General features: G+C 42.1%; 1 protein-coding gene across 1 annotated transcript in view; it reads left to right on the forward strand.

Moving 5' to 3' along the window:
- The window catches only part of ADAMTS12 (ADAM metallopeptidase with thrombospondin type 1 motif 12), a gene marked incomplete at both ends in the record, with an annotated part of 123721 nt that overhangs the window by 88284 nt on the left and 13399 nt on the right, over nt 1-22038 (forward strand). The window contains 2 exons of the mRNA XM_081053587.1: nt 8469-8621; nt 16596-16772. Of these exons, the coding sequence (XP_080909713.1) occupies nt 8469-8621; nt 16596-16772 (330 nt within the window). The remainder of the gene's footprint in view (nt 1-8468; nt 8622-16595; nt 16773-22038) is intronic.

Raw genomic sequence — 22038 nt, forward strand, 5'->3', positions numbered from 1 at the left:
TAGAACCAATTCAATCCTTTGAAACATCGAAATCATTTCTCACCCATTTGAATTTTGAATGCAAAGTATATGAACGTGTTAAAAATAATTTGACAATTCAGAAGAGGACTTTGTGGCAAAATAATCACATGTTCAAATCACTGAACATTTTTTATGACAATTCACGACTCCACTTCTTAGCTAAAGAGAAGTGAAATATTAGCAACTAACATAAAAATAACAATAAATTTAATTTATAAAGCATGTTAATTTCCAAACCACTTTCATATGTAGTCTCTTTTTTTCTCCTTTTGACAGCCTTGGGGAGCAGGTAGGGTCTGAGTGATACCAATTTATAAATAGAAAAACCAAGATTTTTAATGGTTGAGTGACTTGTCTAAGGACACACTTGTTAATTTGATGATGAACATTCCAACTCCACTCGGATCTGCTCTCTCTAGTGAATTTCAGCACCAAGTGTTAACTTTGCTGTAAAAAGTATTTCTTATGAAATAATCAGCATCGTTGGTTATGGAATTGACTATACTGGCAATAAATAGAGAAATTCAAACTTCAAAAAAATTTTGTTTGCATTTGAACTATGTTTTCACATTGATTTATGTTTGATTTGTAAAGTAAGTTGTCACATTTCCTGTCAATGGAGCAGCATTTTATTATCTCCATTTGCAAGTAAAGAATCCAGGTTCAGGAGGAAAAAAATATTTTCATGCTTAGAGACATTCAATTTGTTGAAAAAATGAGAGGAATGGGTCTCATGATCCCTAACATTTTAGTCAGATTTTGTTCCATTAGGAAAGTTCTAATGGGGTCTTCACAATGAGGAGAATGTTGACAGTGAACATTTATGAAGCGTGTACCATGTTTCATAGCATGATTTTATGCTAATTAACATGCATTCTCTCATTTAATCCTCATCACAGCCCAAGGAGATTGATAATATTTTCCTCATTTTAGAGATGAGGAAATTGAAGCTAAGAGAAGTTAAGTAGCTAGCCAGAATTACACATACTCATGAGTGATAGAGCAGTGATTTCAACCCAAGAAACAGATCATAGTCTCTGACCCATTGTTTTGCAAATCAGAAAACATCACCACTCTCTCTTCCTCTGTTCAATTTGTTTCTTCTTTGGTTATATGACATAAAAACAATGCTAGTCATGAGGTGACCCTGAGTAGACAGATGAGAAAAATCACAAAGTTCACAAGAAAGTATTTTAAAATAAAACTGAGAGATCCCTGGTTACTTTTGAGCTCACAGGGCCAAATGGTCCCTATAATGTCACCACAGTGGGTTCAGCCTAAATAGTTCGAAACAAAATTGATCTATTTAGGTTTTTTAGTGATGTCCTTGAAACGATGGACGTAAAAGTAGTACCCTCAAAACATATCTTCCTTTCCTAAAACACAGAGCAGCCCTAAAGGACAGATAAATAGGCTTGTCGTCTTCCATCCATCATACCATGTTTCCCTGAAAATAAGACCTAGCCAGACAATCAGCTCTAATGCATCTTTTGGAGCAAAAATTAATATAAGACCCGGTCTTATTTTACTATAATATAAGACCGGGTATGATATGATATGATATGATATGATATGATATGATATGCTATGATATGATATGATATATGATACCGGGTCTTATATTAATTTTTGCTCCAAAAGACGCACTAGAGCTGATTGTCCAGCTAGGTCTTATTTTCGGGCAAACACGATAGCAGTCTGGATAGTGTGTGTCTTCTGCAAACTCGAAGACAGAGAGAACACGTTGTGGAAACTTAGGCTACTATTTAATTTGTAGTGTTTTGTTAATTAGGCAATGGAGATGAAGTCTAAAAGCACCTACAATTAAAGACACTATGGGCCTTGAGAAGAATACAACCTGGTCAAACAGAATATGAAAGAGTAGATGATAAAAGGCATAGATATAGGATTGATATCAGAATAATCGAAGTATGAATGAGATGTGTACAGTATGCATATGTAATTAGAAATATCACACACACACGAGAGGCTAGGCTGTTGTAACAAATAGAGCCAAACAAATTATGGTTCACCAAAACCGAAGTTGATTTCTCACTCACATACTAATACAAGGTAATTTCAGGTCTGCAGTGGTGGTGGTAGAGAATGATGCTCTGAGGCATGTAGTCATTTGGGAATCCAGACTGACAATGGTTCTGCCATCTTCCCATCATTTGCTCTGGGGTCACCATACAGTCAGTCAGAAAAGGAAAAAAACATAGATAAATGTATTCCTGTAAGGGGTTTTATGGGCCAGGCCTGGAATGGGCATGTATTACTTCTGCTTACGTCCCGTTGTCTAGAACTCAGTCACATGACCAAACCAAACTGCAAGGCAGCTGGGCAATGTAATCTAATTGTGTGCCTAGGAAGAAGAGGGAAAAGCTTATGGTGAGCACTAGCCGTCTCTGACACTGAATGGCATGTCCCACTGTGTATATAAATAGCTCATTCCGGAAGCTGTGAGGATGAGGGATTTGATCTGCTGGGAGGTTACTGCAGTGGTCTAGATGAGGCAAAAGAGCTAAGAATGCTCAGGATGAAGAGGGGAAGGTAAATTTAGAAGCCTTTAGAACTTAACATCAGTAGGGTTTTGTAACTAACTAGACGTGGGGTGTAAAAGGAGAGAGGAGGAGAGCGGTCTGTCAGGACTATTCAGGAGGAATCTGGGTGTCTGTTGGGTCATCCTTCCATAAACTAAGACAATGTATAGGAAGCGAGTCTCAGTTGAGACAAAGAAAGGAGGGACGATGAGTTCAGTTATAGACCATGTTTAACTGCTGGTACTTCTGGGATATCCAGATGATAACCAGAAGATGTTTGTGTGTGGGCGTCTGAGGTTGTTGAGACTCAGAGGTGAAAACTGCAGATAAGATGTGGTAGCCATGACCAGTCGGAAGAAGTTAGTTAGAGCTTTAAGAGTTAATGAGGTCCCCCATTAACCTGCGAGATGCAAAGAGGAGTGGGCCAGGAATGGGACTCTAGAAAACATTCGCGTTTTAGGTAGCTGGCTAACAGAGATCGCACATGGGAGACCAGTAAGGAATAGTCTAATTCTTAAGATATAAACCAAGCTGTGTAGGAACATAAGGGCTGACAATGGATCTAATGGATTTGACAGGTAGCAGGTCACAGGTGACTTTGGAGAGAGCTTCTGTAATGAGATGCAGGGAGATACCGAAGTGCAGTCCGCAGGAGAGCCCCTGTAGGCGGCTGTCACCGTCCTCACAAGGACGAGTCCCCACGTTAGGACTGTGAGTAGGGATGGACAAGCTCTCAGTCCACAGGTGAACACAAAAGTTTCATTAAAAAGTAGCTTGAAGATGACCCAGAAAGCTGTTAGTTTCCTGTCCCATCCGCTTTTCGTCCATTCCCAAATCCCAAAGCAGTTGTGGAATTATTAAATTCAACTGGGTTCTAATGCTTTTGTCCTGAGGATATTTAATGTGTGAATTAATTGATGAATGTCCATTGATTCTATGAGATTACGATATCAGCACAAACTCAACCAAAATAAAAGTACACATCAACCCTGATAACTATTGACTGAAACGTTTTGATTATAGTACATCAGGATACACGGAATTGGTTTTATCTCAGATGTCGTCATTTGACTTTGACAGAAATAAACTGTCTTATTGAATACATGGTAGCTCACCAAAAATTTGGCAGCCGTGGTGGAGCCATTGAGAGCTCTTAATTCCAGGCAGTTTGGCTGGATGAGGGAACTGGCCCAGATTGCAGTCTCTCAAAGCTACAAGGATAGTACAGAGTTCCACATTTGGCAGGAGTTCCCTTCGTGGCCGGGCTTGGTGCCTGCTCCTTTTATGTGTCTTTTGAGACAAAATGCTTAATACATAAAGTTGTCAGAAAGGATCAGGACTCGGGATGAAAACTCTGGGTTTTGAGTTCCCCACTGCCCGATTTTGTATTCTGCTCATTTCTGAAGCTGTTTCTTTAGGCTTGCCCACCCTATAATAGCATCGCTGGCCTCTCAATCACTAAGTCTTAGAACCTCCAGCATCACAACCTGCCCCTGTGCCACTAAAAAGAACCCTAACAGTTTTCAAGTCAGTGTGACATGATCATTCTGTCATCTCCTCTTTATTATCTGTTAGTTTGGGGCCCAGTGATTTTCTATCTAACGGTAGGAGGCATTTGGAAAAGAGTGGATGGTTTTGTTTGTTACCATGATGGGGGGTGGGGGTTGCTACCAGCATTCCATGTCTGAAGCCAGAGATGATGTAAGTTCTGTGACATCCGAGGAAGTCCCTTACAAGGAAGAATTGTCCAGTCCAAAATGCCAGTAGTGCCCCAGTAGTCAAGAGTGAGGGACCCTTCATTCCTACTTTTGCTCAGGATACCTTCTTGCTGGTTTATGCACTTCTGGTCTTTCCCTCTCCAATGCTTTCCACACATCATCACAGGAGATGTAAGACTGCCGAATTAGTCTTCCGAAAGGAATTTTCTAGTCATTCCAAATTCCTGCTCACAAATCTTTAATGTCTCTTCGTTGAATATCAGATCAGATAAAATCCACTCTAACATCCAGCTACCTTCACAACCTTACGTAATCCAGATTTCAAACCATACTACCTCCCACTTTTCTTCATCCACCTTAAGCTTCCACCAGTCTTCTGCCCCTCTCAGTCAAATGCCTTTGTTTATACTGTGTCCTCTATCTGGATTGTTCTCTCCTTTCCCTCTGCCCTTTTAAATCGTGCCTGTTCTTCAGTATCAAGCTCTGAGCTGCTTCAACTATAAAGCGTTTCCTGATCATTTAGATTGGAAATAATTTCTGAAGTTCCCTAGCATTTGATCTGCAGTCTCCCTTACCGTGTCCTCCTATTTTCTGTCCCGTGTTGAAGGCTGTTCATGTCCCTCGTGTACGCATCATGTTCCTCTGACTACTTGTGATTTCAAAAGTTAAGTAATTGATATAAAAACCAAGTTAACACTACAAATGGACGTAAAGTATAAAACCATACTTTCTGGGTTTGAATTCTGGTTCAGTCACTAACTGTATGTCCCCAGTTTTCTCATCTGTAAAATAAGGATGATAACAGTGTCTGACTTATAAGTATGTTGTGAGATGAAAGGAATAACTCTGTGTAACATAACACAGAAGAGTGTCAGGTATATAGTATTACTGAACTCAAGGGGTTTGCCACTTCCGGTATTCTATTCAAAGAGACGTGGTTGTTGTTAGGTAATTTTATTTACTTGCAGCAAGTTAAGGAGACGGGATTCACATCCAAAGCTCTGTCTCTCCAAAGGGAAGCTTAATCGTTGTTATATGCACTATTTGGTTAATTGCATGTTGACTGCTCCTTTGCAGTTGGCTATGATTATTGGGATGGGTTCCTGTCAAGTTCATCCTGTTTACAGCTGAGTCTGCAAAATACTGTGCTATATTTTAACATTGAGCAAGAATAGCATTTAGTAAGAACAACCCAGACCCTGAGACTCTTGTCCTAGCTAACAAATAGGAAGCACTCAGTATTTGCTCTGATAATCTATGTGCAAAACAGAAAACAGGTGCTATGCAGTGTGCATGGGTGTGGCTCTTATTTTGACAGAAAATCACCGCTCATGGAATTGCCTCTTCATTCAGTCAGATCCCTGGGCCAGTTAGCTCTACAGCTCTGTAAGTGCAAGTGACAGTATAATTTTCCACAGCCTTTCACAGCGGTTTTCGCATGATTCTGATGTAGCCCCCCCACATCAGTTCCAGTTCTACCCACGCTGAAACCTGCTCCTTGACCTGTAAATCGGTTGCCATGGGGTCACTATCTGTTTGCAAGGCAAATTGAAGTTGTCCCTCTACTGCCTCAGGGTCCTCCTTTTTTCTTTGATCCTTCACTCCCAATTTGAAACTAAAATAAGTGACAATCTATGGAATCCCATTTTACTTTTCCTGTATTCCATGGACATCCTCCTGTCAGTTTTACCTTTGAACTGATGTTTGCTGCCTAAATAGAAACTGTCAAAAACGAATGCAACAAATGTCGGCTCATGACCTCTGAATCCTGCAGAGCTCCAGAGACAACATCCATCTTCTATTTGCAACGTAAATATGGTGCAAAGAACTATAGCTATCACTTGAGATTTACCAGGGTCATCACTCGCCTGGGAATTTGATCTCCCTAGCTCCTTTCCTGGATTTGGGCAAATGTCATGTGTTTCTCCATGTGGTAATATGAAATTAACCACATATTGTCTGTGTGACATTGAGCAAGGCTTCTAAATTCTCTGGGCCCGCAATATCTGGAAAGTGGCACTTCATAGTGCTGACCTTGCAGGTGTGTTGTGTTTAGTAGGTGATATTTGTGGAAAACTGTGTGAATGAATTATCTCTGTGGTCTTTACAACAACCCAATGAAGGAAGTCTGAGTGTTTTCACCAGTTTTTCAGGCTAGGGAAGTTAGGAGACTGCAAAAGATCATACAGTTAGCCAACTGCAGGACTATAATTGTACTTTGAACCTCAGAAGGTTAGAGAAAATGTAGAAAGGGTAACTGTTATGTTGTTGTACCAATTGTCTATTGCTACAGTAATGCTATGTAACAAACAACCACAACACCTCAGTAAACATTTTTGTTCATGAGTCTGTGGGTCAGCTGAGAGGTTCTGCCCATCTGGGCCAAGCTTAGTTGATCTCAGCTTGGCTTGTTTTGCATCTGCTGGAGGGTAGGCTGAAGCCTCACTGGTCTGGGATGGCCTCAGCTGCGTCACCCAGCTCTGTTTCCCATGAGGTCTCATCCTGCAGCAGGCTAGCCTAGTTTTATACTCATGGCAGAGACAGGGGTCCCCGGTAGAAAATTGAAACAAGCAAGGCCTCTTGAGAACTGGCACATCCTCCACTGCATTTTATTGGCCCAAGAAAGTTGCAAGACCAGTCTCGATTCAAAAGCTGGGGAAATATATTCCACTGCTTGATGAGAGGAGCTGCAAAGTCCCATTACAAAGAGCATGCGTGTGAAAAATATGGGCCACTAGTGCAGTCAGTCTATCACAGTGGTCAATGCATTTCAGCTGCTATTCTCTCTATTATATACATAATATAGTAGTACATAGGAGACAGTGTAGGAACTCAGGAGAAATGAAAAACAAATCCTAAAGAACTTTAAGGAGGAGGAGAGATTACCCCCATAAATGAGCCAACTGGGGAAAAAAAATGATCTAGGCTATTTTCTACTCTTCCCTGTCTATGACTCTGTAGCAAACTTACCTGTAAGTAACTGTATTATGTTATCTATGTATTATCTATGTGTTATAACACAAGAGTTTGCACAAAGTGAAGCATGAAATTAGATGGAGGGGGAAAATATAGGAGAAATGTAAGGCTGGTTTTTATTTATACCTCATCAAAAGAAACGTTTAAAAATGTCATAGATGGAACTTCCACCTTTTTTTTTTTTCCCATTAGCCCAGAGCTGTGTTTCACATGTCCAGAAACAGCCCCTCCTTCTGAAGATGGGCAGGGGAGAGGGCATGCAAGAAAAAACAACTATGAAAGAATTAGCCAAACAGAATGGAAGAAATGGGGGTGGGGGTTTGTGTAGTTATCAAGGTGACCCTCTGCTAAACCTGAGATAGTTAAGAATTAAAAATAAATGAAAATATCTTGTGAGGATGGGCAAGCCATGTGGCTAAAGGTGATTAATTTATTCACCACCAATCAGCCAAGTGGTGAAAAGCATCATGCGTAACATCTTTCCAAGGATAGTCTGAGGACACATAGCCTCTGTGTCACTTGGGAGCTAGTTGGAAATGAGTGCTCTCCAGCCCTGCCTCAGACCTACTGACTCAGAATCTGCATTTAGTGAGGCGTCCTGGTGACTCCTATGTACATTGATACTTGAGAAGTACTGCCACAACATGTATCATACTGTGTTTTGGAGGCAGAAATCCTAGTCTGACTGCTTGGGCCAGCTAGCTTGCCAAGCTTTGGTTTCTTTGTCTATATACTCTAACAGTACTACCAGTCTATACCAAAGTTTGTCTTGTAGAGGAATAAGTGAAATAATGTCATTGCTACGGTGTATGAATATAAGGTAAGACGCAGAGGCATGGGTCTGACGTCTACTTGGAACAGCATTGGTATGAAATGGGGCAGTTTGGCACTCATGCCAGCATAATTTTTAAAGGGAAGCAAATTCCCATTTGCATTGGGTTTTCTTTCTACATATAAATCAGGGATTCTCAATCCTGGCTGTTTATTAGAATCACCCGGGAAATTATTTAACTGACTGATGTCTCTTAGGGCCCTACCCTAAGAGATTGGATTAATTTGCCTGGGCGGGGCGGGCGCTGGTGATTTTAAGAGCTTTGCAGGTGGGTGGTTTTAGTGAGTTGCTGAGTCTGAGAACTCCCTCCTCCAGTGTGTCAGTGAGTGTGTCTGAGGAGGTGGCCCTCAGCTTCTGCCTCTCTCCTTGCCTGTGCAGTGCTCCGCCACCTGTGGGCTCGGGGCCTACTGGCGCCACGTGGAGTGCAGCACCCGTGTGGATTCCGACTGTGCTGCCATTCGGAGGCCTGACCCAACGAAGAGATGCCACCTTCGTCCATGTGCCAGCTGGAAAGTGGGAAACTGGAGCAAGGTAACTTATGAAGCTCAGCGATATTGGGGGAGGGGGGGTCATTTATATAGACATTGCTAAGGCGGGTTTCTCTTCTCCTTTCCTGCCTCTCTGCCTCACTTCTGCCTCATTTCTTTGATAAGATTGTGGATGAATAAATCATAGGCATTACCATTGGCCTACTCTGGTGTAGTCTTAGAACAAGTACAGAGTTTTTATTAGCCCACTTATTTTTATCTGCCCGTCTTTTTCCTTACCAGATAAACTGGGGTGGGGGGAGTTACATTTGCGTAATTAATTGCTTGTCCGGCATGCAGCACTATTTCGAAATTGCTTAAATTTAGCATTATAATTAATAATTACACATTATCACATGTGTAATTAAATCATGACTCAGCAGCTGCTCACAAAACAAGTATACCGTTTACTTTGCCAGACCCAAAATGAAAAGAAAGCTGAGCCATAAAGAACTTGGTCTCTAACAGTGTATTTCCGGTAGCCATCTTTTTCAAGTGCAGGTGTGTTGTCTTTGCTAATCTGGCTGTGGTGACTCATGTCACTGTGCTCTCTGCATCGTCCTGTGAAAGCCTGCACTAGATTTTAGGACTCGCCAGCTTTAGTGCTCTGGGGCACTGACCAGGCCCAATGTGCCTGTCACCCTGGAGGCAGCTGAGCCAGCTCCTGGGGGTTACGCCCAGGCCATAAGACACTGGTCAATGGAGGGGGTGAGAGCCACTTGGCAGGAGGGGGTGCAGAGGTGGGAACCATGTATACGCTTTGTTTGCTAAGCACACCCAACCCTGGGATCCCCTCCAGGCACCTGTCTTCTCTCCTGGGAACCAATTTCCCTTGACAGCCTTGACATAGAAGGTAAAAGGAAGAGCAATCCAAAAGTTTGGGGAGGACGGCATCCCCTCTAGAAGTTAGTGGCGAGCTTATGTCCTCCGACAAGCAGCCCCATGAGCTGTTTCACTGGACTTGTCTGATTCTCCTGACAGACTTCCCTGGCAGACAGAAATATGGAATGTCACTTCTGCTTTAGGACGCTTTTCCCAAAGTAAGGCTGATCTTTGGGAAGAGAGAGAAAGTAGGGCTACTCCCTGAGAAAACTACTTTGCATTTCTTTGATGCCTGCCAACCTCCCTTTCTCTGTTTACGCACCATTTCTCTTTCAGGAATGAATGCTCACTCTTTTTTCTTTCTATACCAACTCATAACAAACTCAGGGGGCAACAAGGACTACGTGCTTAGCTACAAATTCATTTCACTATCCAGAAAAATCTCCAAAAACATCTGTCTCCGACCTTGCCTAGCGCTGACCAAATCCTACAGGTCTACTTTCCCATCATTGCAGCTAATCGTTTCCTTGGAAATTACATGGCGTGTAAAAAGGACAGACACATGAAATAGCTCACACTTTGAAAAAGTCACTCAGTATAAAACCCTAGGAATTCCAGCTGGTCTAAAACCCTGAATGAGAGTCCCAGAAGCTCTTCTCCAGGGTCAGACCCACTAAGGAAAGCCCTGCTCTGCCAGTGCATCTCTTCCCTGTCTCTCCCTGGCTCTCCATTTCTCATGGGCAGAAAGGGTGGCAGCTACTGTATGTATTAACCCCTGAAGCATTCTTGGTGGTCCTGTAGAAGCTATCGCTCACGTGTTGTTAAGTTCTGCCAGAATGTAATGATCACCACAGCTAAAATCTAATCCTCAAAGTTACTAGTTCTATCAGCAAAGAAAATATCTTTTCTCTGAGGATAATAGATAGGCCTTATGTCAGAGACACTGTTTAACTACTGATAGGCAATTGCCCTGACTTTTGTTTTGTCTGATTCTTATGAATATTGCATACATGACTTCCATTTTTCCTAGGGACGTTGATTTAGGTTTTATCTTAAATTTTGATGATGAAGAGAGACTCCTTTTTGACTCCCACAGCATTAACCAGTTCATACGGATGTCTGAAGTCCAAATCATGCCTGGGGAAAGATATGAGGGCCTTCTTAGTGTCACTACCCCATCAGGACGTTTCAGCTCACCCAGAGGCAAACCTCCAAAGTCTCAAGTAGGAAAGTAGACCCCTGGCTTTGCCTTTAAATATCCAGGGGGTTTAGATTCTGCCAAGTTGACAAATTTGCCTTTTCACAGATTCTTTCTCAGAGAGAAGAATTCTAATGTTCTCTTGAACCTTCTGCATTATCCCACCAATCTCTCCCCCCAAATCCAGAGATACTTGAATGCTCAGAGGACTTCAGGGTATGTTGCAGCCTTACCTGAAGCCACAGGTAAAACACCTGAGGCCTCCAGGTTACTCACCAGTAATCTCCTACTACTGTGATTGCTGTCTAAATTGCAGTTGTTTGACTGGCTTATGTCTCTAGCCTCACACATGCCCTTGATGAATTCAGCCTGATACAGCAACTGTGGACATTTCTCATATACGTGACAGTAGAATGAGACTGTACATCAGATCTCTACCTTGACAGTGTGTAGAAGTAGTTTTTCAGAATGGCTTGCTTCCTCTTGATGCATTAATCTGTCTGTAACAAACTCAAAGCCATGGTCCTGAGGTTTATCTCAGAGGCATACTTGGAAAACGTCGTTCTGCAGAATTGCATATGAGAAGCAGCGCAGGGCTGGGGATCAAACACCTCTGCGTTGGTGGCCCACTCTGTCACTGACCAGCATGTGACACTGGTCCATTCAGCTAACCTCTTAGACCATTAGATTGCTCATCTCTGAAAAATGGAGAATATTGCCTCTGTTTACCTCTTAGAGTTGTTACAAGGATCAAAAGAGAGAATATTTGTGAAACAACTTTATAAATAGTGAAAAACTGTTCAGATGAAGCCCTGGGCAAACTTTAAACTCCAGGTAAAGATTAGAACTGGCTCTTACGTGTTTAGTAACCTCTGTCCTGGACTCGGGGCAGAAGGCCTGTGGACAGGTGACAGTGGAGTCAGTCCTGTCAGTGGAGTGACTGGTTTGAGCAGTGTCCATTCCCCAGGACTAAGCAGACAAGGTGTTCCACGTGTCCATGAACTTTGGAGGACTTGACCTACCTTGGGCCCTGGCATTCGCCAAAGACCCCCATGCTTCCAGCATTGCACAAAAACTTGAGCTAAACAAATCAATTTTAATCCAATACAGGACCTCCTTCATAATTCCCATCAAGGAAAGGAAAGCTTGGAGTTTTAAATCACTAACACTTGATCACACAGCTAGTTCTAAATACCCTCAGTTTTAAGAAACCATCACCTCGGGGATAAGTCATCCATTTAATTACAGCTTTTCAGAAAGAGAGGAAATGCTACACAATAAATATGTACATCAGTTGTAAGACACATGCCAATTTCAGAACCTGAAAATTTGTGTAAGAAAACAATGTGATTCTTGTGGTGGAAGAAGGACAGTATGTGGTAAAGATGAGCTGGGGAAACCCTCAGGCTTGACACCAAAGCTGTGAATCATTCACAGTTCCACACACTTCCTGATTGAACTTTTTGCCTGGACCCTCTGAAGTATGATGAGCTGGTGGCTCGACAACCCCTTTATTATCTCTCTTAGTATGAGCACTGCCCTTTTCATAGTTAAGCCTAACAGACCTTGATTATTTCTGAAATAAATTAGAAACAGGTTTACATTTTCTTGGAATGTTCTGTTTTTCCCACCTAGGCAATATTGCAATTTTATTTTAGCAGTAGTTGACTTTATTATCTATAGGTTTGATGGAAAATAAGAAAAAGTGGTAGCTTTTCTTTATGGCCTTGGGTTTCATATATTTGCTAACATGTTTGCATATATTGCTAATCCTGTCTGATTCTGCTTCTTGTCTCCATGTTTATTGGATTTTACAGATTGCCCATGACAGTGCTACAATTTTTAGATCTGAATTTTTACAAATGTGTTAAACAGAGAAAGAGCCCTGTCTTGCTCAATGCAGACAGTCCCCAACTTTCACACGTAACATTTCCCCAGGAACACATAGTGGAGTCCAATGTTCAAAAGCCAAAACATAGAAGTGATTGTTATAGGGGAGCTTCTATCCCCAAAAAGCAAAAACTGAATAGCGGGAAGGTAGATCATATAGTGAGAATCACTGCGTTTATTTGACTCTTGATATAATTTCTTGTATGTCTACGCTGTCTCCCTCTCTTGACATCTCTGAAGATTTCAGACTAAGGGAGCCCTAAAAAGAAATGGTTGGAGGAACGGCAATTAACTAAACACCTTTGGGATTACAGGAAGCATGAACCCAAGACCACTCTCGCTGAGGACTGATGTCCAGACCACGGGCCCTCTGTGATGGCCCTGCCCATCTCTTGACCCCTACCCTCTGCTCTAGCATTCTGATCAACTTGCTGTTCCTAAAGAAGCCTTGTTTCATAGCACTGTGCTCGTATATCCCATTCTCTCCACCTTAAATACCCCCCATCCTATTTTGCCAGCTGAGTAAGAATCTGCCTGCCTTATGTGATTCAGCTCAAGATTTGGCTCCTTTCTTCAAGCTTTTTCTCACCTGTTCAGGGAAATTTATCACCTCTTCTTTGTGCCCTCACTGGATCATGAACAACTTTCGACATAAAATCTTTATGACTTCTACTCATTTATGTGACTTTCTCCTGCAGCTAGATTGGGGTACAGAGCCTAGAACATAACAAGTGCCCAGTAACTGGGAGGAAGGGAAGTGGGGGTGTGGCGGGAGGAACAGCTGGAAGGATGAATTTTGGTGCTGTTCAACTTAGAATTTTTGGAGTGAATTATTTGATCTTAAGGGTCTTATGAATCTGGTTAGCATAAGGAAAGAGCAGAATTATTTCTGTATCCCAATTTAGTATTTGGCATGCAACTTAGAGAGCAAGAAAGTATCCTGAAATCAAAACAGAATACAAATCTATTGAGCCCATACACTTGTACCACTCTAGAATGTTGGGATGGTTTAACCATCTAATGTATCCTCCTCAAAATACCAATGGAGAAACAGAGGATTAGAACATTGACGTGATTAATCCATGGTTAGGTAGCCACTGGATATCAGGGTCATAATTGAATGAAGACTACTGACCCCCTGATCCTATGTTCCTCAATTTCACAATACTCATCTGAACACTCTATGTGAGTCCAACATGGAAAGCGTTTCTATCAGGATGACTGCATAAATCAATAGCAACACAAGGAAGAAATGGTTGTGTTTTCATTTTATCTCTGCCAGTGGCTCCTGTAAGCTATTTTTTTTTATTCTAACTCAGTCTTGTTTGCAGATTCTATTAGGTTGGTGCAAAAGTAATTGCAGCTTTTGCAATTATTTTTAACCTTTTAAACCACAATTACTTTTGCACTAACCTAATATCAGTTAAACTGATGCAGTAACTGGAAAAACAGTTAGGCCTGTTAGGTCACAACAGGGCATTAGCTAGTCTTTCTATTCCCATTATCCAGGCTCCTGTCTTCAGTCTCAACCACAAATGACCCTCCGGTAAGGCAATAAGAAAATGAATATAATAATTGGCCTTCAGCACACAAAAACAAAATAGTGTTAGGAGTGGAGTGATTCAATATCCTGCCATTTCTCTTTTGAAAATGGAATAAAGTCATAGATTTAATGAGTGTCTTTCCTTATTATTTACTTCAGCATATTAGTAAACTTCATTTCCCATTGAATTGACAAAAGGTTAATGCTAACTTGAAAATTCAACTTAGGAATATCAGATTGTAGTACCAAATGGAAAATAACAAAACCCCATTTTACATTTATGTCTTGTAAAATTCCCCTTTCCCAATAAAAAGGGCCTCTTGTTTTAACTATGTGCTATTTCCCAGAAGTCTCTTTTGTCAGACAAATGGCTGCTTTGTGTGCAATTATTAGCACGCTTCCTCATTTCTTCTGTAGCTGATTTTAAGTTGGCAGTTATTTTTTTCTCAGTGTACTTACGGCATGGCAGGAAAATGAAGTCTTTAATTGTGTGGGTTTTTTGGGGGGGGCTGTCTTTCAAGTGTTGCTTATTTCTGAGAAGCCAAACACACTTGGTTTATGAAAGTATTAGGCATCAATCTGCCCCCTTATCACACAGGCCCAGATCTTTCTGTGTTACAGCCCAAGGTTTGAAGTCATTTGATTTTGTGCAATCTGCCAGGCAGCAATAGAAGCAGGACAGTATTTTTTGATCTTCTACTGAAAGATTAGGAAGACTGTTCTTTTCCCAACTACAGCGCTATAATTATGAGTATTCCAACAGGACCAGAAAGAGAGCATAATCTTTTACCATGCAGAGAGGGGCCGTATGAAGACATATCTGCAGCTATGCACATGCTTTCTGGGGGTGCATTTGCTCAGCCAAGACTGCAATGAAATGATTGAGAGAAGAATTAAAAGGGTAAAGAAAGCTGTTCTTCATCCCTATGGTGACCACAGATCTGTTTTTCCCACGGAGAGCCCCCCTGGTTGCCCTTTCATCAGAATTCACATATTCACTCACAAAGTCTGTACAGACCATCTCATCTCTGCTGTGTCTGGTGCCATACTAAATTCCAGGATTTAACAGTGAGCAGAGCAGATCGGATTCCAACTTCATGGCAGTGAGAATCTAACAGAAAGAAAGGACAGAATAAATAAAAGTTGTTCCATATTTTAAGTCCCTGTGACAGAAACCGAGAAGGAGCCAAGGTAAATAACAAAAGGGAAAGCCTCTTTGGATAAGGCATTCAAGGAAGGCCTCTCTGAGGAGGTGATATTTAAGCTGAGGCCTAAAGGAAGAGCAGTGGCTGGTGGGTAATGCAGTGGGTAGAGGAAGGAAAATTCAGGATATATGGACCACATGGACATATTGTTAACCCAAGGAGAATCTGGGGGAAAGGGCTGAGGTGCATAGGGGTCTGTCTCCATCTTACCTACTGCACGACCCCACCTGAATGTGGGAAGTGACCAGACAGACCACGCTGGGACTGGCCGTGAGAGACTAGGGTGCAGAGACAAGACAAGCTGAAGGGGTTTGGAGGGAACTAGCATTATAAACGGGCTGGAGACCAAGAGGCTCAAGTTATGATCAGATAAAATCTTAACTAGGTGGGGGATTTTGGATTCCAAAATACACGAGGTGAGAGAATAAACAAAAGAAATACTCCAGAATAGGCCTCGTATACTGACTTTAGGTGACTATAGTGTGTCCATGTTTATTATTATGATAATCAGGAAGTTAGCAGTCTACAGGTGAACCATGCCTTTTACTGAGACCGAACAGGACGAAGGGGCTGCCACACAGATGTGAGCACTTGGGAAGAGGGGGCGTGAGGAGGGCCTCTGTCAGGGCTTTCAGTGGGCATGTGATGAGGAAACTCAGTGATGGAGGCAGGTGATGACGAGTGTCGGAGGATGGATGATGGTGGAGACCAAGACAGGGTTTGCTCACTCTCGTAAGTCAACCACTCAGCAATTATTCAATACATTTCCTTCATATAGACCCTTCACTTGAGAAAGGATAACTTCTCTCACTTTCAGAGTCATGGAGAAGCCAGGTTTTTAGCAGAATTCTGAGGGACAGGTGGGTGTGGCTTGGCAGAGAGAACCCCTGTGGGCAGCCCTGTTCACCTGGAATGAATACAGACACTAGAGGGAACAGGTGCCCACTGAGACAGAACGCTGCGCCAGCAGGCACCTCAGCCCCAGTGTTTATAATCTTCACGACAGCCCTGTGAGGTAACAGGTATTATCCTAATTTACAGATATAATACCTGAGGCTCAGAATGTTTCTGTGACTTACCCAAGGGCTCGCGACAAATGAGTGACAGAACTGCACTCCACTTCCAGTTCTGTCAGACATCAAACCCTCACCCTTCCAAGCCTGACACTGGCAGCCCCATCTCCAGGGTCTGCTTGAGTGACTCCCTCTCTGTGGCATGTGAGGGAAAACACTTCACTTGAACTAGAGCTAATCCTTCTTCATGCCTGCAAGCCTGGAACTTCACAGTGCTTTGTGAAACCCCGTTTCTCTCTACATACAGTGCTCCAGGAACTGCAGCGGGGGCTTCCAGATGCGGGAGATTGAGTGTGTGGACAGCAAGGACCACCGGAGCCTGAGGCCATTCCATTGCCAGTTCCTGGCCGGCATTTCTCCCCCACTGAGTACAAGTTGTAACATGGAGCCCTGCGAGGAGTGGCGGGTGGAGCCCTGGAGCCAGGTACACCATCCACACCACCAGGCCCACATGAATGTCTGTGCTACCATGGGACTCTAGAAGTCAGGGAAGACCACACTTGCATCATGGCAATGACTGGCCTCATTCAGTGACCCATCACTGTGTGAGGGAGGCCAACCAGATCGACAACTTGAGGACTGTATTGTGTGGTTTCAACTGTGACAATTCAAGGTTTTATTAGAACCTAGTCTCTCAGGAGATATACAGGGGCATTGGGGTCCCTGCTGCAGAAATGTACAAGGGCTACTGGGATGTGAGCCATTTAGGACAGAGCCTCGCATGCCTGTCCTAGTTTCTGTAGTTGGGCTGGGTGTAATGGTCACACACAGTGTATTTTAGATTTCCAGCTCTCAGTTAAATGCCCAGATCATTGCACAAATAAGTCTGTGTGTGTGTGTGGGGGGGGGGATCTGTTTTGTGAGCCCTCCCACCCTGGGTCTTTTTCCTACTTTAGCACAGGAAAACAAGTTACCATTCTTTGGTGAAATATGATCTTGTTTGCCAATAGGCAAATGCCTCAATAGCTTTAAAACAAACAAACAAACAATATATTACTCCTAATTACATCCATGCATGATGAAAAAGAAAAAAAGAACGTAGCATATTTCGTGTCCATGAGCTGGGCATTTTACCTACAATACTTGGTTTAATTCTCGAAACAGCCTGGATGGTAGGTTTATTAATTCCATTTTATAGGTGAAGAAATTGAGACTCAGCAGTTAAGAGGCTTACATGGGGTCACACAACTAGAAAGTAAATGGTGCGGTGTTAATTCAAGCATAAGGCAGACTTCAATGCCTCTATTCTTTCTACTACAGACCTTAGCCCAGAGGGCATTGACCAAACAGTGAATTGAGGAGAAAGAGTGAATCAGGAACTATTTGGGGGTAAACTACCATGTGCCAGGGAATGGAAAGTAGAGAACCACACTATAGGATACAGAGTTAGGGTCCAACTATGGAAGACGGAGCCCCCTAGAGCTACTTACTGTCTACTGCGTCAAGCAGCCAAGCTGATTCCTAACCCTCTGGACCAGTACCTGGTGTTTCTGGGGGCAGCAGCCACCACTGTCCCCTCTTTCTCCTCCTTCCCTTGCCCAGCTCTTGAGTACATGAAGTGTCTGCTACCCCCGTGCTCTGGACATTGGCCTCCAAGCTGTCCATATATGCTGCACAGGCCTGGGGAAGGCTTCCAGAATCTGGGAATTTGCAGAGGGGCTTAGATTACCTTGTCAGAGACATGGCATTTGCAGGTTATCAAAGAGGAGCAATTATATCTGCTCTATGTTTATGAAAAAGATGTATTCTTTATGCTTCCTCAGTGGCTCCTGGGATCCCCAATAATGAGCCAGTTCCCTGAAGGCCTCCCACTACCCTTTTCTCTAAATTGCTCTGTTCTGAGCAAACCACAAAGTTGGAAGTCCTCCCTCTGAGGCTCTGAGCGGGGGGAATGTAAACTGTAAAAGTCAGTTGGGTGTTTCCTGGGAGCTACTGAGGGACCAGACACTTGCAGGTGCTTTCTCTGAGCCACCATGCTGTTGCTCTATCTACACACACTGATGCTATCGTGGGAACGTTCTGGGCCCCTTCCGTGTGTGCCAGCCAGCCCAGACTGCTTGAAGGGAAGATGCGTTTCCGCTCTGGGAATGTGTCTGCTCCAGAGGTTCTCAGACTTTACCATGCTTCAGAATCACCTGGATGGTTTGTTAACACAGATGTCTAGACCCCACCTCCAGAGAATCCAACTCAGAGGTCGGGGGTGGCGCGTGAAATTTGTCATTTCTAACAAGTATCCAGAAGACACTAAAACCACTGGTCTGGGGACCACATTTTGAGAACCACTCGTTTATATCTTCTCCATACCTTCTTCCTGGAGATTACTTGGCCAGGTGGCCCCCATCCATATGCACACGTGTAGGTATGTGTGGGATTCCTCTCCTTCTCTCCATTAATGTATGGTTCATAATAGAGTAAATAAGTGTGTATTGGGGAATCCATGTCACTCTCAAAGCTGGAATATTGTGAAAGCAATAGATTAGTTCTTTCATTGAGCAGAAAGGGTTAATTGTATATAACTTCCATTTTCTATGGTACTACCACACACATATTGTCTGATGTGAAGGGCAAGATGTTGGCAACCATAATGGTTTTGTTGTTGTTACAATACCATAATTAAGATTTTTTCAAAGCACTAAGATTATCCAAGATGCTCAAAGTGCTTTTCAAGATTCTTGGTGAATTATTTCCTGCTAGAAACCTCAGGAAAATGAGACAGTGTCTCTTAAAAGTTATTCTAGTGAACAAAACCCGACACATTTTAGAATTGTATTCCTTCAGGAATCCAACTTGGTATTTCAGATTTATTTTGGGTGCATTATAGCCAGCGCATAACAACCCCGAGCAAACCTACCAATTTCACTATTCCAAATATGGACAAATGTAATTCTCAGTTTTGTGTAGTCGGAAAGAAAGACTGAATCCCATTTTAATAAGAGATGGACAAAATTGTCTTCCAAATGTGTGACTGTTTAGGCTGTCCGAGTTAATAATAATAAAAACATCTGTAGTTTACATTTTGTTTTCTAGACACTTGTGTCAGAAGACAAAATAGAGATAACAAAGTTCATTTTGGAATGATGCCTCATTTAGGTTTTTAACCAAAATTCCTCCTGTTTGACATATTGACATTGAACTATTTGGTATCTTCTGATTTGTTTTCTCCTCCTCTTATCTTCAGAATTTCCTTTATAAATCTCCTTTCTTCTTTTTAATTCTTGTCACTACTGTTGTTTGAAATGACTGGGTAGTCATTGGAAGGAACCTGGCCCAGATGCTGCAGATTCCAATGCAAATACTAATATTCTAAACAACACTGTACACAACAAATTCTTCCCCGATCACTGCAGATGTCACCATGTGATACTTATCTAACCTGTCCCTGTTGTATGTCAGTGTTCCAGGTCCTGTGGAGGCGGGGTCCAGGAGAGGAGAGTGACTTGTCCGAGAGACCTCTGTGATTGGGAGAAAAGGCCTGCATCCACTGCCCTCTGCAACAGGCACCCTTGTTGTCACTGGGCCACTGGAAACTGGGACCTGGTAAGTCAGTTACGTTCTCTTCAATTTATTTCAGTCTTTCAAAAAAAAGCATTTGTTTGTTTTTCGATGTTCAAAGAAATATATACTCATTGTAAATGTGCAATGTATCCCTTGATTTACAGTGTGTTTCCATATGTTTTAGTTCCAATATTCTTCTGCTAATACACCTCTAAGTCTCCTAGAAGTTGACCCTGTAGCTGACATGGTGGTCAGTGTTTACTGTCTTGAGGTCAAAAGAGAAAATGATGAAAGACTTTTAAAACAGAAAAGATCAAATACCAAAATTATCCCAGAGGCACAATTTAACACCTTAAACACCTTAAATCCTCTGGCTTTGAGCAAATGAGAATCGTATATGCCCTAAAGTTAGAGACTCACCCTGATTTAGCAAGTTTCAGGTCTCTTGGCAACCTGAAGATCAGTTTGCCAGATGGCCAGCCTGTTTGATGGAGAGACAAATAAAATAATTAAACTGTAAATGAGGGAAAGATGTATTGTTCTTCAAAGTTTATTTATTGCATAAATAAAAAAATTCTTCCATAGATAAATTTGGTCATCACTCTGATTTATCCTATCCTGAATTCTCTAGAAAATAGAATCTTAAGGCAAAAGTGAATACTTTATTAGGAAATCTAATGCCAGGGAAGCAGGCATAATAGATAAAAGAAACAAGGCAGGAAAGGAGGGGAGTCAAGTAAGATGCTTGTTGTCAGGAGCAACTGATCGCTCCTCCTCGAAAGAAGGCCTTATAAAAGCTGTATGAAATACTGCCCTTAGGGTAGTTTGTCCAGGGGCAGGAAGAGAGGGGATGGTCTCCTGGCTCCTGTCTCCCAGGACTGGGTAAAAGTCTCCACTCAGATGGCTGGTATCCACCATGGTCCTGGGTTAATTCATGTGTGGGCAGGTCCCACCATGTGTGTTCAGGTGTCCTTGGCAACAAGAAGCTCCGAGTCAGGAGGTGGGAGGCACAACATGGACACAAGGTGCAGGCCAGAGGGCTATGCTTCCATGAGGTTGGTTACCACCTCGGCTGAGGAAGATCAGGGCCCACAGTTGGGACACAAGGGGAGCCAAGAGGGTCTGATGCACTAACCCCTCAACTAGTAACACTTTTTGAAGTAACTTGTTCTTATGTAAGTCTATTTTGATGGTTGTAATTGTAACACAGGCCAGTGCAGTATTTTGCCAAACATAATGACCCCAGGCATTTTTGGTCGTTATACTGCTCTTAGTAATTTTCACCGTTCGTAGCTGTGTAGTTGTACCTGCATAGCCATGAATAATTCAAATACTGTCAGGTATGCCTTGTGGGTTTTTTTTGTTTTGTTTTGGCTATCACTACATTATTATTTTTATTGATCATTCTTTTCCTTATACATGCTGATTCTTTTGTCTGGAACATACTATTTTTCTTCCTCTTTTTTTATCCAACTGATTGGGGTAACATTATTGGTTAATAACATTATATGAATTTCAGGTGTACAACTTTATAATGCACTCTATGGTGTGCTCTCCACCTGAAGTGTGGTCTCCTTCCATCACCATGTATTTGACCCCCTTTACCCTCTTTGTCCTTCTCCCACTGCCCTTCCCGTCTGTAAACACCGTTCAGTGGTCTGTATCTATGTTTTATTTTTTGTTTTTGTGTTTGTTTCATTGGTTCTCTTTTTGCTTTATATCCAGCATACAAGTGAAGTCATACAATTCTTGTTCTTTTCCATCTGATATATTGCACTTAACGTAATATTCTCAAGATCCATCCATGTTGTCACAAATAGTATTATTTCATCTTTTTATGGCTAAGTGGTATTCCATTTTATATATATATATATATATATATATATATATACACACACATATATATGTATATATACATATATATGTCTTGGCTATTGTGACTAATGCCGCAATGAACATAGGGGTGCATATATCTTTATGAATACATGTTTTCAAATTTTTCAGGTAGATACCCAGAAGAGGGATTTCTGAGTCGTAAGATAGCTTTATTCTTAATTATTTGAGGAACCTCCATACTCTTTTCCATAGTAGCTACAATTTACATTCCCACCAGCAGTGTATGAGGGTTCCCTTTTCTCCACACTCTCTCCAACACTTATTTCTTGTTTTATTGTTAGTAGCCATTCTACAGGTGT

Source organism: Rhinolophus hipposideros (genome assembly GCF_964194185.1).
Source record: "Rhinolophus hipposideros genome assembly, chromosome: 7".
NCBI lineage: Eukaryota > Metazoa > Chordata > Mammalia > Chiroptera > Rhinolophidae > Rhinolophus > Rhinolophus hipposideros.